This window comes from Photinus pyralis, unplaced genomic scaffold (assembly GCF_008802855.1).
Source record: "Photinus pyralis isolate 1611_PpyrPB1 unplaced genomic scaffold, Ppyr1.3 Ppyr1.4_LG4, whole genome shotgun sequence".
NCBI lineage: Eukaryota > Metazoa > Arthropoda > Insecta > Coleoptera > Lampyridae > Photinus > Photinus pyralis.
The window spans coordinates 1,734,671-1,756,374 of NW_022170511.1; the positions used below are offsets into that span (position 1 = coordinate 1,734,671).

The 21,704-nt window shown below is 36.1% G+C and overlaps 5 protein-coding genes and 1 long non-coding RNA gene across 9 annotated transcripts; 4 read left to right on the forward strand and 2 right to left on the reverse strand.

The window, feature by feature from the left end:
• Positions 1 to 862: 862 nt before the first annotated feature.
• On the forward strand, positions 863 to 7,368 carry LOC116169597 (UDP-N-acetylglucosamine--dolichyl-phosphate N-acetylglucosaminephosphotransferase). Its single transcript, XM_031485740.1, has 4 exons — positions 863 to 1,052; positions 1,104 to 1,215; positions 1,264 to 1,709; positions 6,848 to 7,368. The coding sequence occupies exons 1-4, from the start codon at positions 871 to 873 to the stop codon at positions 7,332 to 7,334; spliced, it is 1,227 nt and encodes a 408-aa protein (XP_031341600.1). The 5' UTR covers positions 863 to 870; the 3' UTR covers positions 7,335 to 7,368.
• Positions 1,711 to 3,212, reverse strand: LOC116169598 (beta-1,4-mannosyl-glycoprotein 4-beta-N-acetylglucosaminyltransferase). The gene has a single exon (XM_031485741.1). It carries the CDS (start codon positions 3,007 to 3,009, stop codon positions 1,786 to 1,788), a length of 1,224 nt encoding a protein of 407 aa, XP_031341601.1. The 5' UTR covers positions 3,010 to 3,212; the 3' UTR covers positions 1,711 to 1,785.
• LOC116169604 (radial spoke head 1 homolog) lies at positions 7,352 to 9,487 on the forward strand. 3 transcript variants are annotated; one of them, XM_031485749.1, is made up of 5 exons: positions 7,352 to 7,452; positions 7,499 to 7,859; positions 8,841 to 9,059; positions 9,104 to 9,280; positions 9,356 to 9,487. In XM_031485749.1, the coding sequence occupies exons 1-5, from the start codon at positions 7,393 to 7,395 to the stop codon at positions 9,361 to 9,363; spliced, it is 825 nt and encodes a 274-aa protein (XP_031341609.1). In that variant the 5' UTR covers positions 7,352 to 7,392; the 3' UTR covers positions 9,364 to 9,487. The 3 variants fall into 3 exon arrangements, with proteins under 3 accessions (XP_031341609.1, XP_031341608.1, XP_031341610.1); XM_031485748.1 differs by having other exon boundaries at positions 9,104 to 9,379; XM_031485750.1 differs by lacking the exon at positions 9,356 to 9,487 and having other exon boundaries at positions 9,096 to 9,274.
• LOC116169606 (RNA-binding protein 42) lies at positions 9,300 to 15,333 on the reverse strand. Of its 2 annotated transcripts, XM_031485752.1 has the most exons (5): positions 15,173 to 15,333; positions 14,994 to 15,118; positions 14,781 to 14,948; positions 14,410 to 14,733; positions 9,300 to 9,494 (listed from the first exon to the last, which is right to left on the reverse strand). In XM_031485752.1, exons 1-5 carry the CDS (start codon positions 15,211 to 15,213, stop codon positions 9,370 to 9,372), a joined length of 783 nt encoding a protein of 260 aa, XP_031341612.1. In that variant the 5' UTR covers positions 15,214 to 15,333; the 3' UTR covers positions 9,300 to 9,369. The 2 variants fall into 2 exon arrangements, with proteins under 2 accessions (XP_031341612.1, XP_031341611.1); XM_031485751.1 differs by having other exon boundaries at positions 14,781 to 15,118.
• On the forward strand, positions 13,480 to 14,477 carry LOC116169608. The gene is made up of 2 exons (XR_004145001.1): positions 13,480 to 13,777; positions 14,089 to 14,477. It is a non-coding gene; the product is annotated as an uncharacterized LOC116169608 (long non-coding RNA).
• Positions 15,334 to 18,972: 3,639 nt separating the features above from the next.
• Positions 18,973 to 21,595, forward strand: LOC116169593 (protein arginine N-methyltransferase 9-like). Its single transcript, XM_031485733.1, has 2 exons — positions 18,973 to 20,931; positions 20,977 to 21,595. The coding sequence occupies exons 1-2, from the start codon at positions 19,135 to 19,137 to the stop codon at positions 21,292 to 21,294; spliced, it is 2,115 nt and encodes a 704-aa protein (XP_031341593.1). The 5' UTR covers positions 18,973 to 19,134; the 3' UTR covers positions 21,295 to 21,595.
• The last annotated feature ends 109 nt before the right edge of the window (positions 21,596 to 21,704 follow it).

The window sequence follows — 21,704 nt, forward strand, 5'->3', positions numbered from 1 at the left end:
ACTTTAATGGCCCGTAACCTATGCAATTCCACCTGGCCCGTAAGTACCCAGTCCGCCCCTGAGGACATCGCCTGTGTATGTGCGTTTCAGGGTAAACAAGTCTGTCCGAAATTGTCCGTTGAGACACGATTTGAGGCTGTCAACCTATAAATTCACAAACGTCAATTAATTAATCGCCTACATATGGCAAAAAACGCAAACTTGTTCTTATTTGGGGACGTATAGAGGATAATCAAGAGTATTTAAAGCTTCCCGTACTACGCGGTTACCATAAAAGCCACTCTTTATGCGATCCGAGTGGTGTTCATACGACTTTAGTTTACCCTGAGATTCACATACCCTAAAGTCACTAAATATAGAAAGTACCGCAATCCATTAGGCTCGTGTGTTAGAGAGAGAACGCATGATTTTTGCCCAAAAATGGCGGAAGTTACCAGATTCTAGTAACTTTAATGTTAGGGATTGTTCCACCTGTTTGGAGATATCTGTATATATTTTTATAAAACATGACAGTACTATGAAGTTAGGTTATAAAAAATGACAGCTATTCGGATTTTGTCAATTTTTTTAAGTTGGCAGCAAATTTGCCCAAAAATGGCGGATGATTGCGGTACTTTCTATATCTAGTGACTTTAACATACCCACCACTACAGCGCCCTCTATTCGTGACCACTCATTTTCTATTGAAAGCATAGCATAGGGCTAATAGCAGTCCATGTACTACAGGTCTAATAAGACAAATCGTGACATCCCCACCTAGAAAAATACCGGCCACCCCTGCTACTTCATTCTGGTTACGGACCTGACTTTATTTCAAGACACTCATGTTGCCAACACTTAAAATAAAAAACCCTATCAACATTTTAAAATATGGCGGTATCTGAGATAGGAACAGACCATGTTTGGAAGATGTGGCTTCCAATAATTATAAACATGCTAATGTCGATAGTTGCATACGTTGTTACAGTAAAACTGATACCTAAACTCAAAGAAATGTTCATTAAGGCAAACCTATTTGGTATCGATATGAGCAAAAGTACTAGTGAAAAAGTGTAGGTTAGGTCAGTATTTAATTTTCCCCTCTGAATTTCCTCAACTTTCAGGCCCGAAGCGATGGGGGTTGTTTCGGGGTGCATGTTTCTAATAACAATGTTTCTGTTTATACCTATACCGTTTACGACATTTTTATTTGAGGGCCAGTTTCCGCACAATGAGGTAATGTTGCGATGATTCGCCGTTCACGATATCTACGTCGTGTTTCAGTTTGTAGAACTAATAAGTGCCCTCTTATCGATCTGCTGTATGCTTCTGCTCGGTTTTGCCGATGACGTTCTTGATTTACGATGGAGGCATAAACTGCTATGTCCTACAATTGCGTCATTACCATTGCTGATGGTATACTTTATCAACTTTAATTCTACAACTATTATAGTTCCAAAACCTTTTCGTGAAGTGTTGGGATTTTCTGTAAATTTGGGCATATTGTATTACGTTTACATGGGAATGTTGGCGGTATTTTGTACAAATGCCATTAATATTCTGGCAGGAGTGAATGGTTTGGAAGTCGGACAAAGTTTAATAATTGCATTATCGATTTCCTTATTTAACTTAATCGAATTACAAAGTGGACAATGGAAAGCGCATCAATTTAGCTTGTATTTTATGCTGCCTTATATCGCAACATCGTTTGCTCTTCTCAAACACAACTGGTAAGTCTATACTCAAACATTTAATACAAGTAGTGCAGTTACAATTTTACTTAACAATATCACAGTCTAAATGCAGTCAGTAGTAATCCATTTTTGAATATAAATTGATTAATAACCAATCGTACTTCCAACTACTGTTCGTTACAAAAATGGGCGCGAAGTAGCTTTCACGGTATCGACGTGTCCTTAATAATTCTGTTTTGCCGTCCAAGTAAATTCCATTCTCTATTAGATCCTCCACGTACTCATTATCTATTTTCTTAAGGTTGGCACTATTAAACGAAATCATACTTAGTGACGGATTGGCATTTAAAAATTTTATTATTTGTAGAGAATCGTAGCAATACTCGCAAAACCATCCGCCGAAGTGATTTAAGTCACCTAAAATCATTCCATCGGCGGTTTTGTTGTACAAGAGGGTCACATTCTCTTGCAGCGTCTCATATAAGTAGGAGATTGTGCATGCTCCTCCTTTTAAAGCCGTCTTACTTGGATGTTGCCAGAAAAATCCGTAAACGGACCATCGCAGTCGAAATCTGAAAGGTTGAGGCCACTTATCGTACAGTTTTATGTATTGCAAAGCTGCACCGTTTGGATAATCACTCGGTCCACTAACTAGAATAATGTCGTCGTCTTGTAGGTTTGTCAGAGAGCTTTTAACGATTTTCCATACATCCTTTACATCGGTCAAGCGCAAATATAGTATTTTTGAGTGGAATTCCTTTAAGAATTTGCTTATTTTACGAGCAAAATAGTTACTGCGCTGATTTTCATAGAGCACAAATAAATCGACGGTCGAATTTAGATCGTTGACTCGAATCTCTGTACTGGTTTCTGCAAATTCGTCCACTTCTAATAAATAAATAATGCGCCGCAAGTATTTCCTGGGCCCCTTTAATTGTACGGATTTTCGGTGAGCTAGTAGCGCTCTCCAAATGACTTCAGGTTGTGAACAGTCGTTTCCGTGCCAACCGGATAAACATTTGCACTTCCATACGACGTTCTTCGAACGCCCCATGACTTCAAGGTCGCTTCCATGTTTATAACAGAGGCTGGTGTTGAGATCAACGTAAAGTCTGCTGCTTTCAATCGATGCAAGTGTTATTCTATTACCAAAAGTGTGATATGTCAATTTATTGCGAATTGCCACTTCGCCTAATGATGTGTTAAATGTAATGTTCGATTTAAGGTTATGGCCACTTTCGTTTTGCAGTAAAAAATACGAAGTAATTAAAACGATTTGCAGTACCAGAATTATCCATATGGATATTCTCCTACAGAGAAAGCGAGTGTTACGCATTTATCAACACAGCATTACTTCTTAATTTCGATACTTGGACGAAACGGTGTCTAGTTCTCATTACAGAGTCTGTTTTAGGCCTAGTTTGCCGGTAATGTAAAAAATGTTATTGCAAAAATAACAAATAATTAACAACGCCCTTTTCTCTGCACTGCATTGTGCATTGCATTCAAACATTTTTGACTCATGACTACATTTTTTTGTTTCAAATCTAGATGTTGGCAACCAGCGTTTATATACAGCGTGGTCCGTCATTTATGTCACGTCTACTTTGTTTTTACCTTTGTTTATAATTATATCATATATCTCATATCAAATCTCCTTTTATATAATAGCCAATTCTTAAAAGTCTAAGGATTTTTTTAGTGGCGCGTAGTAGGCTTTGGAAGCAATCGTTTTATTTGACATGTCATTCGAATCCCATAACAGGAGAAGAAGTAACGAGCGATGAAAAAAGAATGGCGGTCAGGTCGCCTTTGGAAGTTCAAGTTAAGTACTATTTCCCATGTAAATAAAAATTCCGAAGGTGACTGGACAGCAACTCATTTTTGATCGCATAGTAGAAATTAACGCTCTGGAATCAGTGGCGTATTTACCGGGGGGGATGAAGGGGATATATCCCCCCCCCCCAGAAGAATTGAGTTATCATCATAGCTATTAGGTATTTAGGTAATACTCCGCTATCCGCTCCGCCCACTTTAAAATAAAGGCAATAATATATAGATACCTATATATAGAGAGCAATTTTGGTTTTGGTTAAAGTCTAAAGTCACTAAAATCTAAATATTCTGTAGTATTCAGTATTCACTATTCAGTGAGTGATCAGTGTTGGCAGTCAACGATTTGGCTATTCGGCATCGATCGGCAATTCGCTACATTGATGCCCAAAATAACAAATAGGTATCAGGTACTTAGTACTCCTACTGAGGTGAGGTACCTGCGTCCTGCCTTTCACGAAATGACGAAAATAAGAATTTTAAATTTTAAAAACAGGAATTTTTTTACCCATAACTTTTGATTGAGAAGTCTAATCGAAAAAGTACGAATCGTTTTGGATTCTATGCACCCAAATTAATAAGAAAAAGTTTTTTTCCGAGAAATTTTGGTGCAGTCGATTTTTGGTAAAAAAAGGAAGGTAATAACTGCCTTTTTTTTGCCCAGAAAAAAAAATTGTCTCAGATCGACCCGGAAAAAAAATTTTCTTATAGAATGTGGCCTGTAGAATCCATAATTTCAAACAGTTCCAAGATTGGGCAACTAGTTCAAAAGTTACAGCCCTTTGAATTTTTTTTCGAAATTGGTTTCTAGTCTATAACTTTTGATTGAGAAGTCTAATCGAAAAAGCACGAATTGTTTTGGATTCTACGCACCAAAATTAATAAGAAAAAGTGTTTTCCCGAGAAATTTTGGTGCAGTCGATTTTTGGTAAAAAAGGAAGGTTATACACTGCCTTTTTTGAGCCCCGAAAAAAAATTGTCTCAGATCGACCCGGAAAAAAATTTTCTTATAGAATGTGGCCTGTAAAATCCATAATTTCAAACAGTTCCAAGATCGGACTACTAGATCAAAAGTTACAGCCCTTTGAATTTTTTGTCGGAATTGGTTTTTTGCCCATAAATATACCTATTATTCAAAGTTTTCGTTGACTAATTAAAGCAAAAGCAATAAAGGGGCCTGTCGGCAGTAAGAAATAAAATACCGTTCTAATCTTTTTCGCCTGTACAATAATAAATAGATAAGTGACTACCAGCATCAGCAACCTGGAACCCAATTTCTATTTCTTACCCCCCCCCCTCCCCCTTCTAGTACGCACTGGGTGACTGTATGTGCCACGAACTTGATTAATCCCCCCCAGAATAAATTTCTACGTACGCCACTGTCTGGAATTATTTAAAGCATATCAACGTGCTGCCATAAGAACAGCATCTGTTGATTTGGGAATTTTAACATAAATGCACAACATATAGGTACATCATTCATGACGAGCGTCAGTTAGAAATATACGGAGAACCTTTGCAAATGAAACTAAACTGATAAGTCCCCTAAGGGCTTTGGCACATGATGAATTGAACTAAAATATTTTCAAAATGGCTCCAACGATACCCCATAGTTGACCCTTTGTCCCAAGGGCTTCTTTGATATTCAAGTTTTTATGTCAAAAATTGAATTTGCGGGGGTAACTCTATTTTTTTCAAATGGCACCCCCCATTTTTTTATTCACAGTTGTTTTCCTTTTTCCGAGACCTTTAATTTGATGCAAAATGTCAAAGGCTGCTCCAGACGGTTTCCGAGATATTCCATGTTTTAGTTACTTCTTGTAGCAAATTGATAAAAAAATTAAGTCGCTTGATTGTCTTCTTTTGTTTTAATTATGATAACGTCTTAACGTCAAATTTTCGCTTCTTGAACAGTTTTGAACTTTTATTTCTCGTCAATAATGGCTCGTTTAGGTTACACTAATTAAGATTTTTTGAATTTAAAATTAATACACGGTGAATGTAATCGAATAGCGGCCAGGACTTTGTCTTTTTTCCCAAAGATGGATGTTCAAAAGAGACTTAATTTTTTTATCAATTTGCTACAAGAAGTAATTAAAACAAGGAATATCTCGGAAACCGCTTTGAAGCAGCCTTTGACATTTTGTATCGAATTAAAGGTCTCGGAAAAAGGAAAGCAACAGTGAAGAAAAAAATGGGGGTGCCATTTGAAAAAAGGAGTTACCCCCGCAAATTCAATTTTTGACATAAAAACTTGAATATCGACGAAGCCCTTGGAGCAAAGGGTATCGTACTCAAAATTCGACATAGAATCCGAAAATGTAGAAAAAATAGGGGGTCTCTATTTAAAATTACAAAGTTGATGGCTACTTCCGGTATTTGCGGAAGTTGCGCCATCTTGAAAATATTTTAGTGTAATTGCCTTATCTTTCTAACTGACGCTCGTCAAGAATGACCCTGTATAGCACAATTCACGTACGGTATAGACACACAAAAATTGGTTTATTTTTGGGATAAGGGATCAAATGGATAGTGAACAGACCATTTGGATCATCCTGCGCAAACATATTTAAGGTTCTCCAAAAAAGTATCTAGAGAACGCAAATTCACGATAATTTTTGAACGCTTTTTGAGGGGGGGGGGGGCATTGAATATCCCCCCAGCACCCCCTGTATTGGACGATTCAATTACTATTATGAAAAATCGTGCCCTCCTTTAGCCGGGGATTTGGTAGTACTGGGAGGTATTCCCTACACCCCCCGGTACGATTTTTTCCCCAAAAAGTATTGGTAACTGGTTACAATGTGTTTCTTATAGCAATAATTCCATGGCCGTGTTGACGGCAATTATCTAGACAATAAACGAATTAATTTGGTTTCAATCGCAATCGGCCATGGAATTATTGCCATAATAAATAAATACATACTTCAAGGCAAAAATTCAAGATTAATTTCCAAATGAAATACTAAGTGTTTAGTATTTTGTAATTTTTTTCTATATCGAGTGGCGTCAAAATACAATATGGCGTCCATGAAAAATAAGAAAAGAATAAAAATTTTATTTTAGTACCACCTTGCTGAGAAAAAATCACTAAGGCTTTGTTAAAAGTATTTTTTGATATTTTTGAAAATAAATGAACATTTTTTTATTTTTATAAGAATTTATAAGAAAAACTGGAAACTTCTCCATTGTCACTTAGCTAATATCTAAAAATTATTATACAATCAAAGGTGTCTACAATATAAGTATAGTAATTTTTAGATATTGGCTCAGTCACCTTCATTGATTTGACAAAGCAGGCCTTTGGAATCAACCCGAAATTAAAGTGTGTAATTTTACAGGTACCCATCCAAGGTTTTTGTCGGCGATACATTCTGCTACCTGTCAGGAATGACATTTGCAGTTGTAGGAATTTTGGGACACTTCAGTAAAACTACCCTACTATTCTTCATGCCTCAGGTTTTTAACTTTCTATACTCGATTCCGCAGCTATTTCATCTGGTACCGTGCCCTCGGCACCGACTGCCCAAGTTCAATTCGAAAACCGACAAACTGCACATCAGCACGACCAGTTTCAGATATTCGGAAATGAACGTCGGAGGTAAATTGTTTGTTAACTTGTTTCGTGTATTGCGTCTAATCCAGTGGCACGAAAAAAATGATTACGTTTTAACTAATAACTTTACGTTAATTAATTTGATATTATTAATTTGCGGTCCGTTACACGAAGCCAAGTTAACCACGGTTTTAATGATTCTGCAAATATGTTGTACGTGTTTAGCGTTTTTAATTAGGTATCCGTTAGCCTATTTATTTTATGATACATAGTGTACAGTATTTAATAAATAGTTTTCTATGGCAACCTTGTCGTTTATTAAAACGAGAAATGTCAGATGTAGAAGAAGTCGGCGAGGGTGGTGAGGGCGCGGAGATTTATCCCTATGGGGTAATTATGATGGCGAATAGTATAGAAGTATAGAACTTTTTTTTAGGAATACGAGGGCGGAAGGGACGAAAATTTAGATCGTCACGGCTGGGGCAGTGCGTTACTACCGAATGGTGACATCTACGAGGGTAATTATAGGCGTGGTTTGCGAATGGGGAAAGGACTGTATTGTTTTCGGAACGGGGCCAGATATGACGGTGATTGGAGGAAAGGTAAAAAGCATGGAATTGGAACTTTCGTGTACCCTGATGGAACTACGTACACTGGACAGTGGCGTAAGGATCTGAAACACGGACACGGAACGTACCACTATGCTAATGGGGACACTTACGAGGGCAATTGGTTTAGAAACTTCCGTCATGGTTTAGGAACATACTCGTACAATGATGTCAACGTGACCTTTTATGGTATTTTAAATTCGAGTTTAGTAGTTGGTAGAAAACGGTTCCTTTCGTTGAGACCTTTAATTACAATACAAGGAGATAAAATTAATTTTTAACCCCCTCCCCCCCCCCAACTCTCAAGCTCCGTCGCTCACTGATTTCGAAAAAGAGTTGCACAGGAAAATTATAGTTTTTTATTTCGATGAAACCTTTCATTAGAATACCATGAAGGGTAGAACATGTGTTTACCCCCCCCCCCCCCCCCAATTTCCTAAAGTTTAACTTAGCATCATTACTGCAAAATTGAGACCAATTGGTTGTCGTATGTAAAAGTTATGCACGTTTTACTTTCAAAAACAGCATCTCAGGAAATAATTCGAGGGGGGGGGGGCCTTTTAGACAGCGAAATTTGATGGCCGTCTGGCACACCTTCAAGGTATAGGCTACCTACTGCACAAAATTCCAGGACTCTAGTACCATTCCCCGAGAAGTAGTTCAAAACGGTAGAAGTGGGTCCGGACGGACGGACAAAACGCAAACAATAGCATGGAAGCAGACAGAAATATTAATTACATTAATTTTAATTAAGGGTGGTCTTGACTTCATTTGTTTAGGCAACCCATTTGCAGTGTGTTAACATATCAAGATTGCTAAAAAAATGGATTTCACTTGGTAAACAGATAGGCGAAGGTTGACCTTATGTGGGATCGGGCAGACCCAACTTTTTTATTTGCGAACGGTTTTTTCTCAAACAATAAATTAAACACATTTAAAAAAATAGACTGCGCATGCGCAGACCAAAAGGCACAATATAATTATTACGCATCCACATTGTTTATTTGTGACCCAGTTCTCCTGAAATTTCAGCAGAATATACTCTTTAAGGACAAATTGGAATCACGGTAGCAAAAAGTAACTAATTTTTCGGACTGCTAATGCGGAAATGCGCTTTTTGTAAATCGATTACGATTACTTTTTAACTTGTGTAAAGTTGAGCTTGTGTAGGTACTTGGAAAAATGGGCGTATGGAGGGACCGGGTGTTTTGAAGTACCCAGGGTACCGCTACCATGGGAAATTTGAGCAAAATCTGCCGAAGGGCCCCGGCTGTTTTACTTTTGAAAACGTTTGGATGCAGCACGGTTTCTATTTGAACATTCGCGATCCCGCCTTTGATTATGTCGGTGCCGAAGATCTGACTTTGGACGACACCGAAGAAACGACAGGTAGGTATATTCGACAATCTAAATCATTTTTAAAAGTTTTACAGAGTCAGAGTACCGCGGAAATCCACGTGGAATAGTACCAATTTGGCGCGCCAGAAGTGTGGCGGCCTTCAAATCGGAACTTTTACCGCCATCGCCCGTTCCTTTGCCCTACAAAGATTCTGAGGATTCCCTCATATCCATAATGGAGTATTTAGAACAACAGTACACAATTGCGACAGGTGAAAATGAAACAGACGGTTATGTTGATGAAAATGATTTATAAGAAAAGCATTACTTATTTACATTAATTTTAGGTGAATAAAAATCATTATGATCCAGTTAACATGTTGATTAGAGCGACCTTCTCCCTTTCCTTTTTTCTTGCCACCTCGACGCACCTGTTTTTCCAGCAACTCTTCCTCAGCTTGATCGGTCTACTACCGACGTAACGTCCTGCAACAGCAAAAACAATGTTTACAAAATTCTGACGCCAACAAATCAATTAAATGCAGATAAATGATAAACATGAATTGAACCACAAATAATTACACCCACGATTAACGAGAAAAACGTCAATGCAAAATTACGATTCAAGACCGTACTTTTATCCATGTCACAATCTCGCTCGGAGTGATTCTTTTTTAAGAATTGTTTATTTGTGATAATTCTCTCTATATTTAGAATATATTTTAATACGCCTTTTTATTATTAACGTGACCGAGTGGTTATTTTAGAATATCGCTGATAACTAATCAATTTGCTTTATTGCATATTACTTAAAATAGCAACTTCTCAATTTTTTCAAAAAGGGCGAATTTAGGGCGATAGTAGCGTAGCCTTTTTGTTTAATTCGAGTTATCTTCTCGCTCAGGCTTTGTAATTTTATTTTAAGCTAGGTAAACGTCACATGAAATTATACGCTTGAGTCATTTGGATAAGTGCGATGGATTTACCACTATTTTTCTGTTGTTTTGATTGTGCAATGAACAAAAAGAAACGGCTCTAGGAAAAGGAGTTTTAGGATTGCTCTTTTTTACGTGGGTAGAATTTCAGCAGGAGTGTTTTTTTAAGATTTTTTATTTTTGCCTTTCTGTCTGTTAATTTCCGGGCGGCCCCCCTTCGGCTAGCTCGCCATTGGTTTGCCCGCGCACTGCGAGTGACAAGTTTGGGATTGAAACATAAACATACATTTGAAAGTAACATAGAAAAGGGATTTAAAAGGTTCCGATTTTAAATCTATGTATAAATGAAACTTCGTTATTTTCATTTTTGAGTCGCGCTAAGTTATTTCCATCGTATGAATTATTACAACTTGATGAGAAAAATGAATTTCCCACCCAAAAAAAATTCCAAAAATGAGAAATGTGACATGAATTCTATCAATTTTTGGAGAATTTTCTTATATTAAGTAATCGAGTACTAAAAATGATGGATCTATTCTGCTTGCAAATTACTTCAAAAACCAATTGATTTATACGAACACCCTCAATTCCCCGGCATCACCAGGAGTTATACCAAACTGAAAATATTTTAGTTGGTATAAACTATATTTACTGGGTGTCCCATTTTCAAAATTTATAGGGTATCCCGTAATTGTTAGCGCTATCAAAAAAATAATATAAGCGTCATGTGCTCTTTTTGGGTCAAACTTAAAATGGTAAAATCAAAATTTGATAATTTTCGCTCCCTTAAAAGATACAGAGCAAAATTTAAAAAAATGACTTTCTTAGTTAAGATCTACAGAAAAATGTTTTATACAAGAGTTTCTTTAAAATGATCATTTTTGGAGTTAAATAAAAAAAAAGTATGGGGCCTAACCTCATTTGTTAAATGGAAGACTCTGTATATTTTATTTAAAAAGATAAGCTGGATATTATATTCCTTTCAAAATAATAACACACCATGGATGATATTCAAAGAAGTGATGATTCAAGCGATTTAAAAAAATTCAAAAAAGATATTTGACAATTATTTCGTGTAAACATATGCAAACACAAGATACAATGTCAAATGCGAACTGTCAAAACTAATAAAAACAAGAGATTATTCAAATAAAGCCAGGACCTACTGGATCATTTTAAAAATTTTTCTTTCATTTACCTAACTACCGAAAATTAAAGTTAAAAGAGTTAAAACTTTATGTGCAAAAATATCGAGAATGGAGTGTTGCACGAGCAATTCTCAGATAAACAAGACTATTAATCATCGCTTATTCGATGTTTAACTTTCTCGATAACGGTAGCAAACATCAAAAAATTACAAGAGATCAAAAAGTTTCCAAACAAATCACAAAATCAAATTCTTATTTTACAATTTACCAGTAGCGCACCGAAAAAAAAAAGGTCAGGGGTAGAAAATGGGACTTGACCAACGATATAAGCCCTTCAGCGTAACATATATTTCAAATGTGAGCAAAATATCTCAAAACTGCAGGAAGATAGAAGAAACAGGCTTAAAAAATTGAATTATTAACACAGGCAATGAAGCATTTGTGTTTATATGAACTTTTAGTCCTAAAATAAGTCAAAAAGTTAACCCCTTCCGTATTTGCACCTTGTATATCGAAAAGGAAAGTTCAGAACATTTTGAAAATTTGGCAATATACTAATTTATTTATTTATTTATTATCCCTCTCTTGTTCTGGGCCCTCAACAGGCTTGCGCCCAATTACAAAGCGACCCGCATAATGCTTTTCAAAATTTAATGTTAATAAGCAAATTAAAGTTGAAGTCAATATGCTCATTTTGAATGTAACACCCTATATATTATTTCATTTTTAGACTCGACATACATACATTCTATATACATTTCATGTAGAAAGTCGTATAGAGATCGTTTCAAAGCTAAAGGATGATGATGATGATTTTTTGTGCCTAATTCAATTTCAATTTAAAAAAAAGATTTTAACAATTCAATTTTGATTCTTTTGAACACAGTCCATTAAAAAAATCTTCTCCAAAAGGAAACCAGTCCCCAAGCTCTCATATAAAAAAAAATTGACAAATACAATGTGGGCTACAAACGTCACTTTTGACATAAAAATTACAAAATGTCAAAAACAGCTAAATTTAGTTATAGGACATTATACATGACATGCCTGTAGCGTTTTAGTAGAATCTAAAAATGAAATAATATATAGGGAGTTCCATTTAAAATAAGGAAGTTGTCAGAAAACATTTCAAATGAATAGTTAAATTTTCAAAATATTCCGAGGTCTGCTTTTTGAGATAAAGATAGCCGGCATTTGTCATGGGAGACTGTATAGTGATTTCCCCATATGTATTAAGTGACCGACAATTTTGATAGATTCAATTAACCCAAGAAGAGCACATGACGTCTATATTAAAGACAACCCTCTAAAAATTGTCGAAACTGGAGCACCCTGTGCACCTTTCAGATGTAACAACCGTTATTGGACAACCTCTACATTAATTCCAAAATGTCTTCTTGACAACTTTAAACTCTTAAGAAATTCTGGGTTTTAAATAATAATAATAACACATCTTTATTTGGCGAGGTTCAGCCTCCAACTGTTCTTCCATTTAACCATCAAATTCTCATACATGCATTTGAAAGACAAATGCGCGGTTTCACAAACGATGATTAAGGTTGATCAATGATTATAAATATTAGAATGTTAGCCACCTTTGATTATACGCTCATTTGTTTCCCATTCAATATTTTTAATCAGTGATTAATCATCGTTTGTGAAACCGGGCAAGAGAAATTCTTATAATATGAACATTAAAAAACAAATTAGAAAAATGACAATTATAAATTACAGATGCAAATTACTTCCCAAAAAATTTTGGTAATATCTCTGACAGTCTCTATGCTCCAAATGTCGAGATGGCAACAATTTGCGGCTTATAATATTTACAATTTGTTTACAAATTTCTTTAAAATGTAAGTCTTCCAACTTCCTTTGAAGTTTGTTTTCAGAATTGGGACCTTTTTTGTACCTTTCAACCTTCTAATTTTTTTTAAACTAAAACTGTGAATGTGCGTCAAAGTACCTTATAAATAATGATCAAAACCACAGCATGAACTAAATATCCATCTTACCATCCTTTTTTTAATTTGAATTTATTCCTTGTGCGGTCGGTCGTTATATGACAAATTCTGATAAACAATCACAGAATGTGATTTATGTGGAAAACAATAATAAATTGTTTTCAAGCATATTTTCCTTCCTAAATCCTCTGCTCCTTGATCAAAAACCTTGAAATAGACAATCTGAACTTGATACAAAATATTCCCATCCACTATCAACAAGTTAAACAGATAGCAAACGGGTTCTCAGGCAAAAAATTCAAGACACACTTTCAGCCCTATCAAACGAGTCACTTCACTTCCGTTTTGCCTTTTTGCCTTGGATCAGAAACCGTAGAAGAAATAGAACTGAATTCCAATGAATTGCAAGAGTCGAAATTACAAATTGTTGGTTCCATACTAAATAAACGCCTTACGTTGCACGAAGTTAACAGATTCAAAGCGGTGTACAATTCCAGAAATAACTGGAAGATTTATTTTCTAAATTACACAAGCTCAAAATATTGTATTTTACAACACGTCTGTCCAATCAAAAACAAATAGGCGTGATTTATTAAGATACAGCCCTTTCAAAACCTCACGCAAAAGTCCAACGTGCAGAAGATTCTTTTATTATATCATTACAGCTACGAAGCAGTCACACGAATTCGGTGCTCCCGCAAAACTTCTCCACTTCGAAACAGGTTAGCAACACAATATCACGTAATTATTACAATTATATCTTTTGTTCCTTGACACGTGTTCCAAAGAGGAATTATCGTAATAAAAATAACTTTTTTAGCTGGCGCCAATAAAATAATAAATTTTTTATCAATGCAATTACATCACAAATATTGTGGAGGGTGTCACTTTTTACAAGATTGTGGAAACACGTCTAGTTCAAAATTCATAGATTATAAAGTCGTAAATCGTGCTCAATTTAATTCTGGATAAATTTCGAAATTAAACCGCCGAATTGACGTAAATTCGTATCATTGACAATTATTTGTTACAGGATGTTGCTCGAAACAGTGGTAGCACTTCTGCAAATATTCCTACAAATTGCTGCACATCCACAACATTTGAATACGAACACAATAATTCCAAAAAATGATACGGCAGGACGATCTTGGAGTACTGGAGGAATGCCCTTCAGCGTGCTTTACATGAACTCGCAATCGCTCAAGTACGCACCGGCGGACATCTCCCACGTACCACCACCTGTGTACCTCAGACGTCGGGAGCTTCCAAAAATTCACAAAAACAAACGACGCTACCCCACATTACCTCATCTATTTGCGACGTACGAACGAAAACAATTTAAACAATGACCTACCGTTCATTTCTTTCATCGCCTTTGTAAAATCGGCTGGATCTTTAAAGCTAATAAAACCGTAACCTTTAGTTTTATTAGTGCGTTTATCGCGAACCACCCGTGCCTTGAGAAAGGAGGGATATTTATTGAAGGTGCGCGTGAGCAGTTCGTCCGTAACGTCGTTGCCGAGGTCGCCGCAGAAAATCCGAAAATCGTCCTCGCACCAATCGCTCAGTGTCACGTCCTCCCATACGGAACCGCCGGCTGTTCGTAACAGCTTCTTGTTCTTGCCTCGACGGCGATAGTCATCCGGGCCAAATGATTGTAATGCGCTACTGGCTTTTCCTGTAAGTTTCGATTGAAATCTACGTGCGATCAATGTGGACTGTTACCTTGGGATATGGCGAGCTCCGCAGGAACGGTTACCTTCTCTTTAAGTTTTTTCAACTTTTTTTCTACTTCATTTTGAAGAGCTAAAAAGTCGACTGTTTGGGAGGAAACAGCCTGTTGCTGTACGTTTTGCTTAGGAGTGTATAAGGTGGGTTTGGCAGAAACGACAGCTAGCTTAGAAACATTAGAAGAAATGTTAAACTTTACTTGTTTACCTTTCACTTGGTGGGGTACCATGTTTGGTGGTGTAGGGGGTGGTGGTACACTTCCAAAATTTGGTAAAGTGAACGGGTTATATGGGTTTGAACCTGGAGGATTTCCAGAAATTTCCGCTTCAAAGCTACAACATTGTAAGTCATTTTTCAGGTTATATTTCAACGTGTGCCTACGTTACCGGTTCATTTCATCCTCCATTTGTCTAAATTTATCCCCCATGATTATAAATTAAAGGAATTATGAAAGTGTAAATATTATTTTATAAAATAGGAAGTAGAAAACAACAGTGCGATCTGTCAAGTTTACTAGTTCAAGCTGGGCTGCCAACAATGTGAAATTGTTTGTTATATTTTGTTTATCGTAGTGGTAACTCTGAAAGTAACAACCAATCGCCATTGACGTATGTACAGGGTGTCCTTCCAAGCCTTGCTTCAGGATTCAGACCAACCATTATTTCATGCTATTGACTACGGTTACGCCGTAAATTTAGATCGGATGTGGGGAATCCACTACGCCTACGTTAAAACCTACTCATTTTGTGGGCGTATATGCCATGGTAATCTCAAGCGGATACGTTGAAATTACTCTTCAATCCATAAAATGTTTAAAGTAGAATTTGCTTACTATCTGAACTTTCCTAGACCGGGGTTTAGACATCATTTTACGACTTTCATTTACAATTAATAACAATAAGTAATTGCGAATTTTGACGTCTAAAAATTTTTCCAAATTCCAAAATAACATTGCCTGATACTTTAACTCGGCTACGCCTTTTCAAAATACCTTCAGTCTCAATGCGCGAAATTGAATTTCGTGCATTTGTTATATAAATAACTATTGCGAGCCCCAATAAAGTGGTGGACCTAACCAAATAAAGCTTCAGTATGTACATGTAATAATGCTCTGTAAATTGTTCACATAATAATTCCCACGCTATTGAGAAATTGTCATTTGTAACTTCAATATGGGCTATACTTTCAAAAGCTTCACCCTGTAAGGCTCTCTTCAAATAATGAAAACCTTGAACATTACTAATACGACTATTATTATTAATTAAGCTGTCAAATGAATCCCTAAATTGTGACCAGTCACTTATTGACTCTCCTAAAAATGTTGGTAAATTTATTGTAGGCAACTTAAACTTCCGAGTACTGATTAAAGTTTTGATTATTATTTGAGTGAGCTTGCCTCATTTTCTGCATAATTGCCTTCTGTAATTATGGATTATTGAGTAATAAATCCGGCTCGAAGGACCATATGTTTAAGCTAAATGCTTTGAAATATTCTGTATTTACTTGAAACTGAAAGCTTGAATTATTTTTAGACAGTTTTTATAATTTTTTACAAGATGACGTTTTTACATTAGATTGTTTTTCTAAGATTTTTCCAAAAACGATTGTCTTACGAATCTGTTTCGTTTTCGTTGTGCCACTCTGTATATGTATGCATTTTTCATCCCTATACCCCTATAGAACTTTTTTATTATTAATATTAATGTGTCAGTTTTGGCAGGGTAAAGTGTTGGGAAGTAGGAAAAGTAGTTAGGTAAAGTGATACTGTTACTGTCATGAAAAATAAAATGTCCTGATATAAAGCAGGCATAAAAAGGAAGGTTTCAGGACGATTTCGGAAAAAATAAATTATTAATATAATTATGACAATTATTGTCGGTAATTGATCAAATATGACCTAATTCTTATAGTGCCCCATTAGTGCGTGGATGGAAGATTGTGGGTTTATTAACGCAGATATTTAAAATTCATTATCGGGCCATGTTCAATCTACAACTTAAAAAATTTCTCGGGAAAAAACTTTTTCTTATTAATTTTGGTGCGTAGAATCCAAAACGATTCGTACTTTTCGATTAGACGTCTCAATCAAAAGTTATGGGCAAAAAAGCAATTCAAAGGGCTGTAACTTTTGATCTAGTAGCCCGATCTTGGAACTATTTGAAATTATGGATTCTACAGGCCACATTCTATAAGAAAATATTTTTTTCCGGTCGATCTGAGACAATTTTTTGTTCGAGCCCAAAAAAAAGGCAGTGTGTATAACCTTCCTTTTTTACCAAAAATCGACTACACCAAAATTTCTTGGGAAAAAAACTTTTCCTTATTAATTTTGATGCGTAGAATCCAAAACGATTCGTACTTTTTCGATTAGACGTCTCAATCAAAAGTTATGGGCAAAAAAGCAATTCAAAGGGCTGTAACTTTTGATCTAGTAGCCCGATCTTGGAACTGTTTGAAATTATGGATTCTACAGGCCACATTCTATAAGAAAATGTTTTTTTCCGGTCGATCTGAGACAATTTTTTGTTCGAGCCCAAAAAAAAGGCAGTGTATAACCTTCCTTTTTTACCCAAAATCGACTGCACCAAAATTTCTCGGGAAAAAACTTTTCCTTATTAATTTTGATGCGTAGAATCCAAAACGATTCGTACTTTTTCGATTAGACGTCTCAATCAAAAGTTATGGGTAATTGTTATACAGGGCGGTTTATATCAAAGTTGCAGTAATTTTTAAATAGAACCCCCTGTATACAATGAATATCGCAGTTATCATAAAACTTAGAAGACCGTGACAAAATTAACTTTTTTGTGTAAAAAGAAGACACTTCGTCTGCAGTTTCCAAAATTTCAATCGAAGGTAACTTGATTTTTTTTCATGGAAAACGGGAAACAGCGAATCCTGTGATACATAAATAAAATTCATATGGTTATGACAGCAATTGTTGAAAATTGACACACAAGTGACCGTCATTTGGGTTGGGTACTAACCTCGATATTTACCGCAAAGAATTTTTTTTTTAATTTTTCAAAACCCACCTATAGCAGAAAAAGTTAATTATTTAGTGAATATCAAAGTGTGTGTGTAAGTTTTTTATGTCATTGTGTCACGCATTTTTGTAATTTATATTTATTCCTGTTGTATTAATAATTTAATATAAATGTTATTATCGGAGTTGCTTCTTCACTGATTTCCACATTAAACCTAACAATGCATGAGGTTCCATTTAAAAAATTGTATCTTTGATATGAATCACGCTGTATATGGGTTTCGATTGTAGTGAAAATATTGTAGGTCAGTAGCCGAACTTAAAAAATGTACGTTAATAAGCCCACGAGCACGTCTATATACAGAGTGGTTAGAAAGTAGCGGGACTTTTTTTGAAAAATGACAAAGAAATTTAAATAATCCATATTGTCATTTAAAAAATTCAAGATGAAGTCCGTTATAACAAACGCGTAGGCTATACATATAGCAATTAGGAGCTGATAGGCTAGAATATTAAACTCGTCTGCCATATTGGATTACTAACAACCACCGACAATCGATGTTTGAAGAATGTTCCATGTTCTGCATGTATTGTATTATTATTTAAAGAAAAATCATTGACTTTTTCAACGTTTAATAATGTATGAACTATAAAGATAAGACCTTGCACCTTAAAACACTTTTTTGTACACAGATTTGGATTGTCAGTGGGCTCCAAAGTGGCTGACGAGTCTGCTATCTTAATCAATGTATAATATATTGTAGTATGGGCTTGTTTAAACTGTATTACAGGCGCGATATTAGAACAATGGATTTTTGTATTGTTTGTTTGTCAAGTTAAAATGCCTCTGGCGTAAATAAATAATTATTAGTACCTATACGGCCTTGTGTAGGCGTATTCTGTTCAGTAGTGAATCTTTTGACACACAGCTCGTATTCGGAAACCAGACTTTTGACCCGGCTCATATTCAATAGCACTGATCTTTGAACTCGTAGAAATCGATTGGAGAAGGGTTGACATCGTTCTTGAGCCAGACGAAGAACAGACGGACGGGCAAAATTTATTTATGTTGTTTGTCATTGTTACTGACATGTCCTATACATTTTTATATGTCCATGGGAAATAAAAAAATATTATTATTATTATTAAACCAAAGGGATTTTTTCGAAAGAAAAAAATTCCCCTAAAAATGCTCACACATTGACACATAACATAACCTCCTTTCATTTGAAATGTGAACATTGCGATTATAGAATAAGTATTAAATCAAGTTCCTACAAAGGTGTTTTTAAATTTAAATTAGCACTTCGCTCTCTGGGGCAACCTTTAAAGTGTGGTTAAGGACTAACAGTACAGCAAATTATGTATAGTGATAATGAAAAACGAAAAGTGGGATTAACCTGTTTGTTAAAGGCTAGAAACTATGCCCGGATAAAAGATTGGGCTCGCGCCTTTCCCCATTACCTAATGTGTTTAGAACTATTTCCGAACGATCGTAGAAACCTCGAGGACGAATTCACCGATGTCCTTTATCAGCTCGGCATTTGGTTAGAATCTAACAATAAATTAACGGATATTTGCAAATGGTACATCACGGGATTGCAGTATTTTCCGACAAACGCAAACTTATTAAATCACTTCGCCGAACACCTGCTTCGAATCGAAGAACCACAAACCGCCTTAACCTATCTAGAAACGGCACACAGGTTAGACCCCACGTCACTAGTTATCGACCGGAATTTAACGGCGGCAAAATTAAACACAGTTCCACGTTGGCACTATCGAATGTTAAACGATTGTAAACGTAATGAAGCTTTTAAAGTGGCCATCTCAAAGGCGTTATCATCAGGGTGTGGAAAAGTTCTGGATATCGGCACGGGATGTGGCCTGTTAAGTTTCTACGCCTCACAATTTTCAACTACCGGTATTACCGCCATCGAATCCTCAAATGCTCTAGCGAACATTGCAAAATCAAGTCTGCCACAAGTTAATGTCGTTACCAAACATTCCACTTCACTGCATAGTACCGATATAGGCTTACACAACGTTTTAATTACCGAAATATTTGATGCCGCTCTATTTGGAGAGCACGCTTTAGAAACTATAATTCATGCTTGGGATAACTTATTAGACGCCTCCTCTACCGTAATTCCCCACTCCGCTGATCTGTTCGTTACCGGTTTTAGTAGTTCAGATTTGTTAAAGCGGCACAGGTTGTGTTCAGATCCCCGACTGGGATTAAGTAATGTGTGTGTCACTCAACGACTTAAAGAACCTTACGAAGCTGATAATTTAAAACGGCGACCTGTTAGTTACATCACAAACACTTACAAAGCTTGCACGGTGTCGTTTAACGATGTTACACAATTAAAGGACATTTATAGTAATGTGGATGCGATAGCAAACTTCTCATTGCACTGTGTCAATAGTGGAAGTATTGATGGTTTTGCAATTTGGTTTAATTTGTATTTGGACGAAGAGAAAACTAATGTTATAACCACCGATCCTCGTGAAAACAATGTGAACTGTTGGGAACAAGCTATGATTTATCTTGATCATCCGATTGCAGTCGACCAAAATGACGAGATAACTGTGAAGTTATCCTGCATTAAGAATGAACTAAAGCTTACTGTTCTGCAACCGGTATCCACATGCTCTCATTGTTTTAAAGTGTCCGGGGAGATTATTACGTACCTTAATGATACTAGTCTGATAAATATTTGCGAAAATGTTCACTTGCCACAACTGTCAAAAACCGATATAAAGGTACTGGATTTAAATCCATTTCCGCTGTTCGCCTTGTTTCTAGCAAGACGTAATTCGAATGTAACGCTAAAGTGTCTGGTCAAGGATGTGCAAGACTTCGAATTCATTAACTTTGTGTTTAAGTGTAACGGCGTGGATACCTTCGAGATGTGCCAAGAAGTGGAAATTGACAGCAGCAGCGATTTAATCTTTATAAATCCACTCTTAACGAATGGAACTTTGGACGAAAGCGTCTTTCTACAGTTAACCCGACCGGATTGTGTAAATCTATTCCCGAAGCGTTTGTATTTGCACATTGAAGTAGTCGAATCGGAGTATTTACATAATTGCTGTAGAGTTGACGATCGTAACTTATTTGGACATAAGGCTGCCGATCTAATGAATGAGTATTCGGTGAGTGTGGATTCTAATCGAAGGTATTTAACTGAGCGATTTCAGGTATATGAACACTGGGAAATTGAACCGAAATATTTCAGTTATAAAAGCATAGGCAGCATTAACCTTAGTGCAGATTTACTCCACAATGATATATCGACTAAAGTCCCTGTGACTGTTGTCACGGGCCGTACAGCTAATGGAGTCCTGTACTGGTTTACCATGGACTACATAACTCATTCCTTTACCACTTATAACAGTCTGCATTATAATAACGCTTGCTTTATATTTAGTCAGCCTAAGTATCTTACTGATCAAGTACTGCAGCTTACTGTTAGAAAGGAAAATTCTTTATTGCATGTGGGCTATACTGACACGTGAGAATGGCGGTGAGGCTGTAGTAAAGAGGCCACGCCCATCAGTATGAGTCATGTCTCAGAGACTCGGATGACTGTACAAATAGATCTGAAAGTTAAATTAAATTAAATTATTTATAATGAAATAACCAATAAGGGATTATTATTTAATAATGAAATGTACATTATGTTTGCCATTTCTGTTGTGTATATATTTCCAGAACTAAAATGACCTACACCAAAACAAACGAAACAAGACTATGTATGACACGCTGGTATATCGTTAAGTAATGCATTATTAAATACAATGACACAATTCTATTTCACATTTAGTTTTGTTTAATGTTATCCCCTCCTCCCTGCATGAAGTTTCTCTAGTTTCCTAATATCATGCTCAGTCGCTGAAGGAACTTGTATCAAACATATGACATACTC

Excerpts from the sequence above, each read along its gene's own strand:
- LOC116169604 (XM_031485748.1), top strand. The coding sequence starts at position 7,393 with ATGTCAGATGTAGAAGAAGTCGGCGAGGGTGGTGAGGGCGCGGAGATT. Across the intron at positions 7,453-7,498 it reads CGGAGATTTATCCCTATGGG|GAATACGAGGGCGGAAGGGA; the intron begins GTAATTATGATG and ends ACTTTTTTTTAG. Across the intron at positions 7,860-8,840 it reads TGTCAACGTGACCTTTTATG|GTACTTGGAAAAATGGGCGT; the intron begins GTATTTTAAATT and ends GAGCTTGTGTAG.
- LOC116169598 (XM_031485741.1), bottom strand. The coding sequence starts at position 3,009 with ATGCGTAACACTCGCTTTCTCTGTAGGAGAATATCCATATGGATAATT.
- LOC116169593 (XM_031485733.1), top strand. The coding sequence starts at position 19,135 with ATGTATAGTGATAATGAAAAACGAAAAGTGGGATTAACCTGTTTGTTA. Across the intron at positions 20,932-20,976 it reads ATCTAATGAATGAGTATTCG|GTATATGAACACTGGGAAAT; the intron begins GTGAGTGTGGAT and ends GAGCGATTTCAG.
- LOC116169606 (XM_031485751.1), bottom strand. The coding sequence starts at position 15,213 with ATGGGGGATAAATTTAGACAAATGGAGGATGAAATGAACCG. Across the intron at positions 15,119-15,172 it reads ATGGAGGATGAAATGAACCG|CTTTGAAGCGGAAATTTCTG; the intron begins GTAACGTAGGCA and ends ACAATGTTGTAG. Across the intron at positions 9,495-14,409 it reads GGCGATGAAAGAAATGAACG|GACGTTACGTCGGTAGTAGA; the intron begins GTAGGTCATTGT and ends TTGCTGTTGCAG.
- LOC116169597 (XM_031485740.1), top strand. The coding sequence starts at position 871 with ATGGCGGTATCTGAGATAGGAACAGACCATGTTTGGAAGATGTGGCTT. Across the intron at positions 1,053-1,103 it reads AAAAGTACTAGTGAAAAAGT|GCCCGAAGCGATGGGGGTTG; the intron begins GTAGGTTAGGTC and ends CTCAACTTTCAG. Across the intron at positions 1,216-1,263 it reads GCCAGTTTCCGCACAATGAG|TTTGTAGAACTAATAAGTGC; the intron begins GTAATGTTGCGA and ends GTCGTGTTTCAG.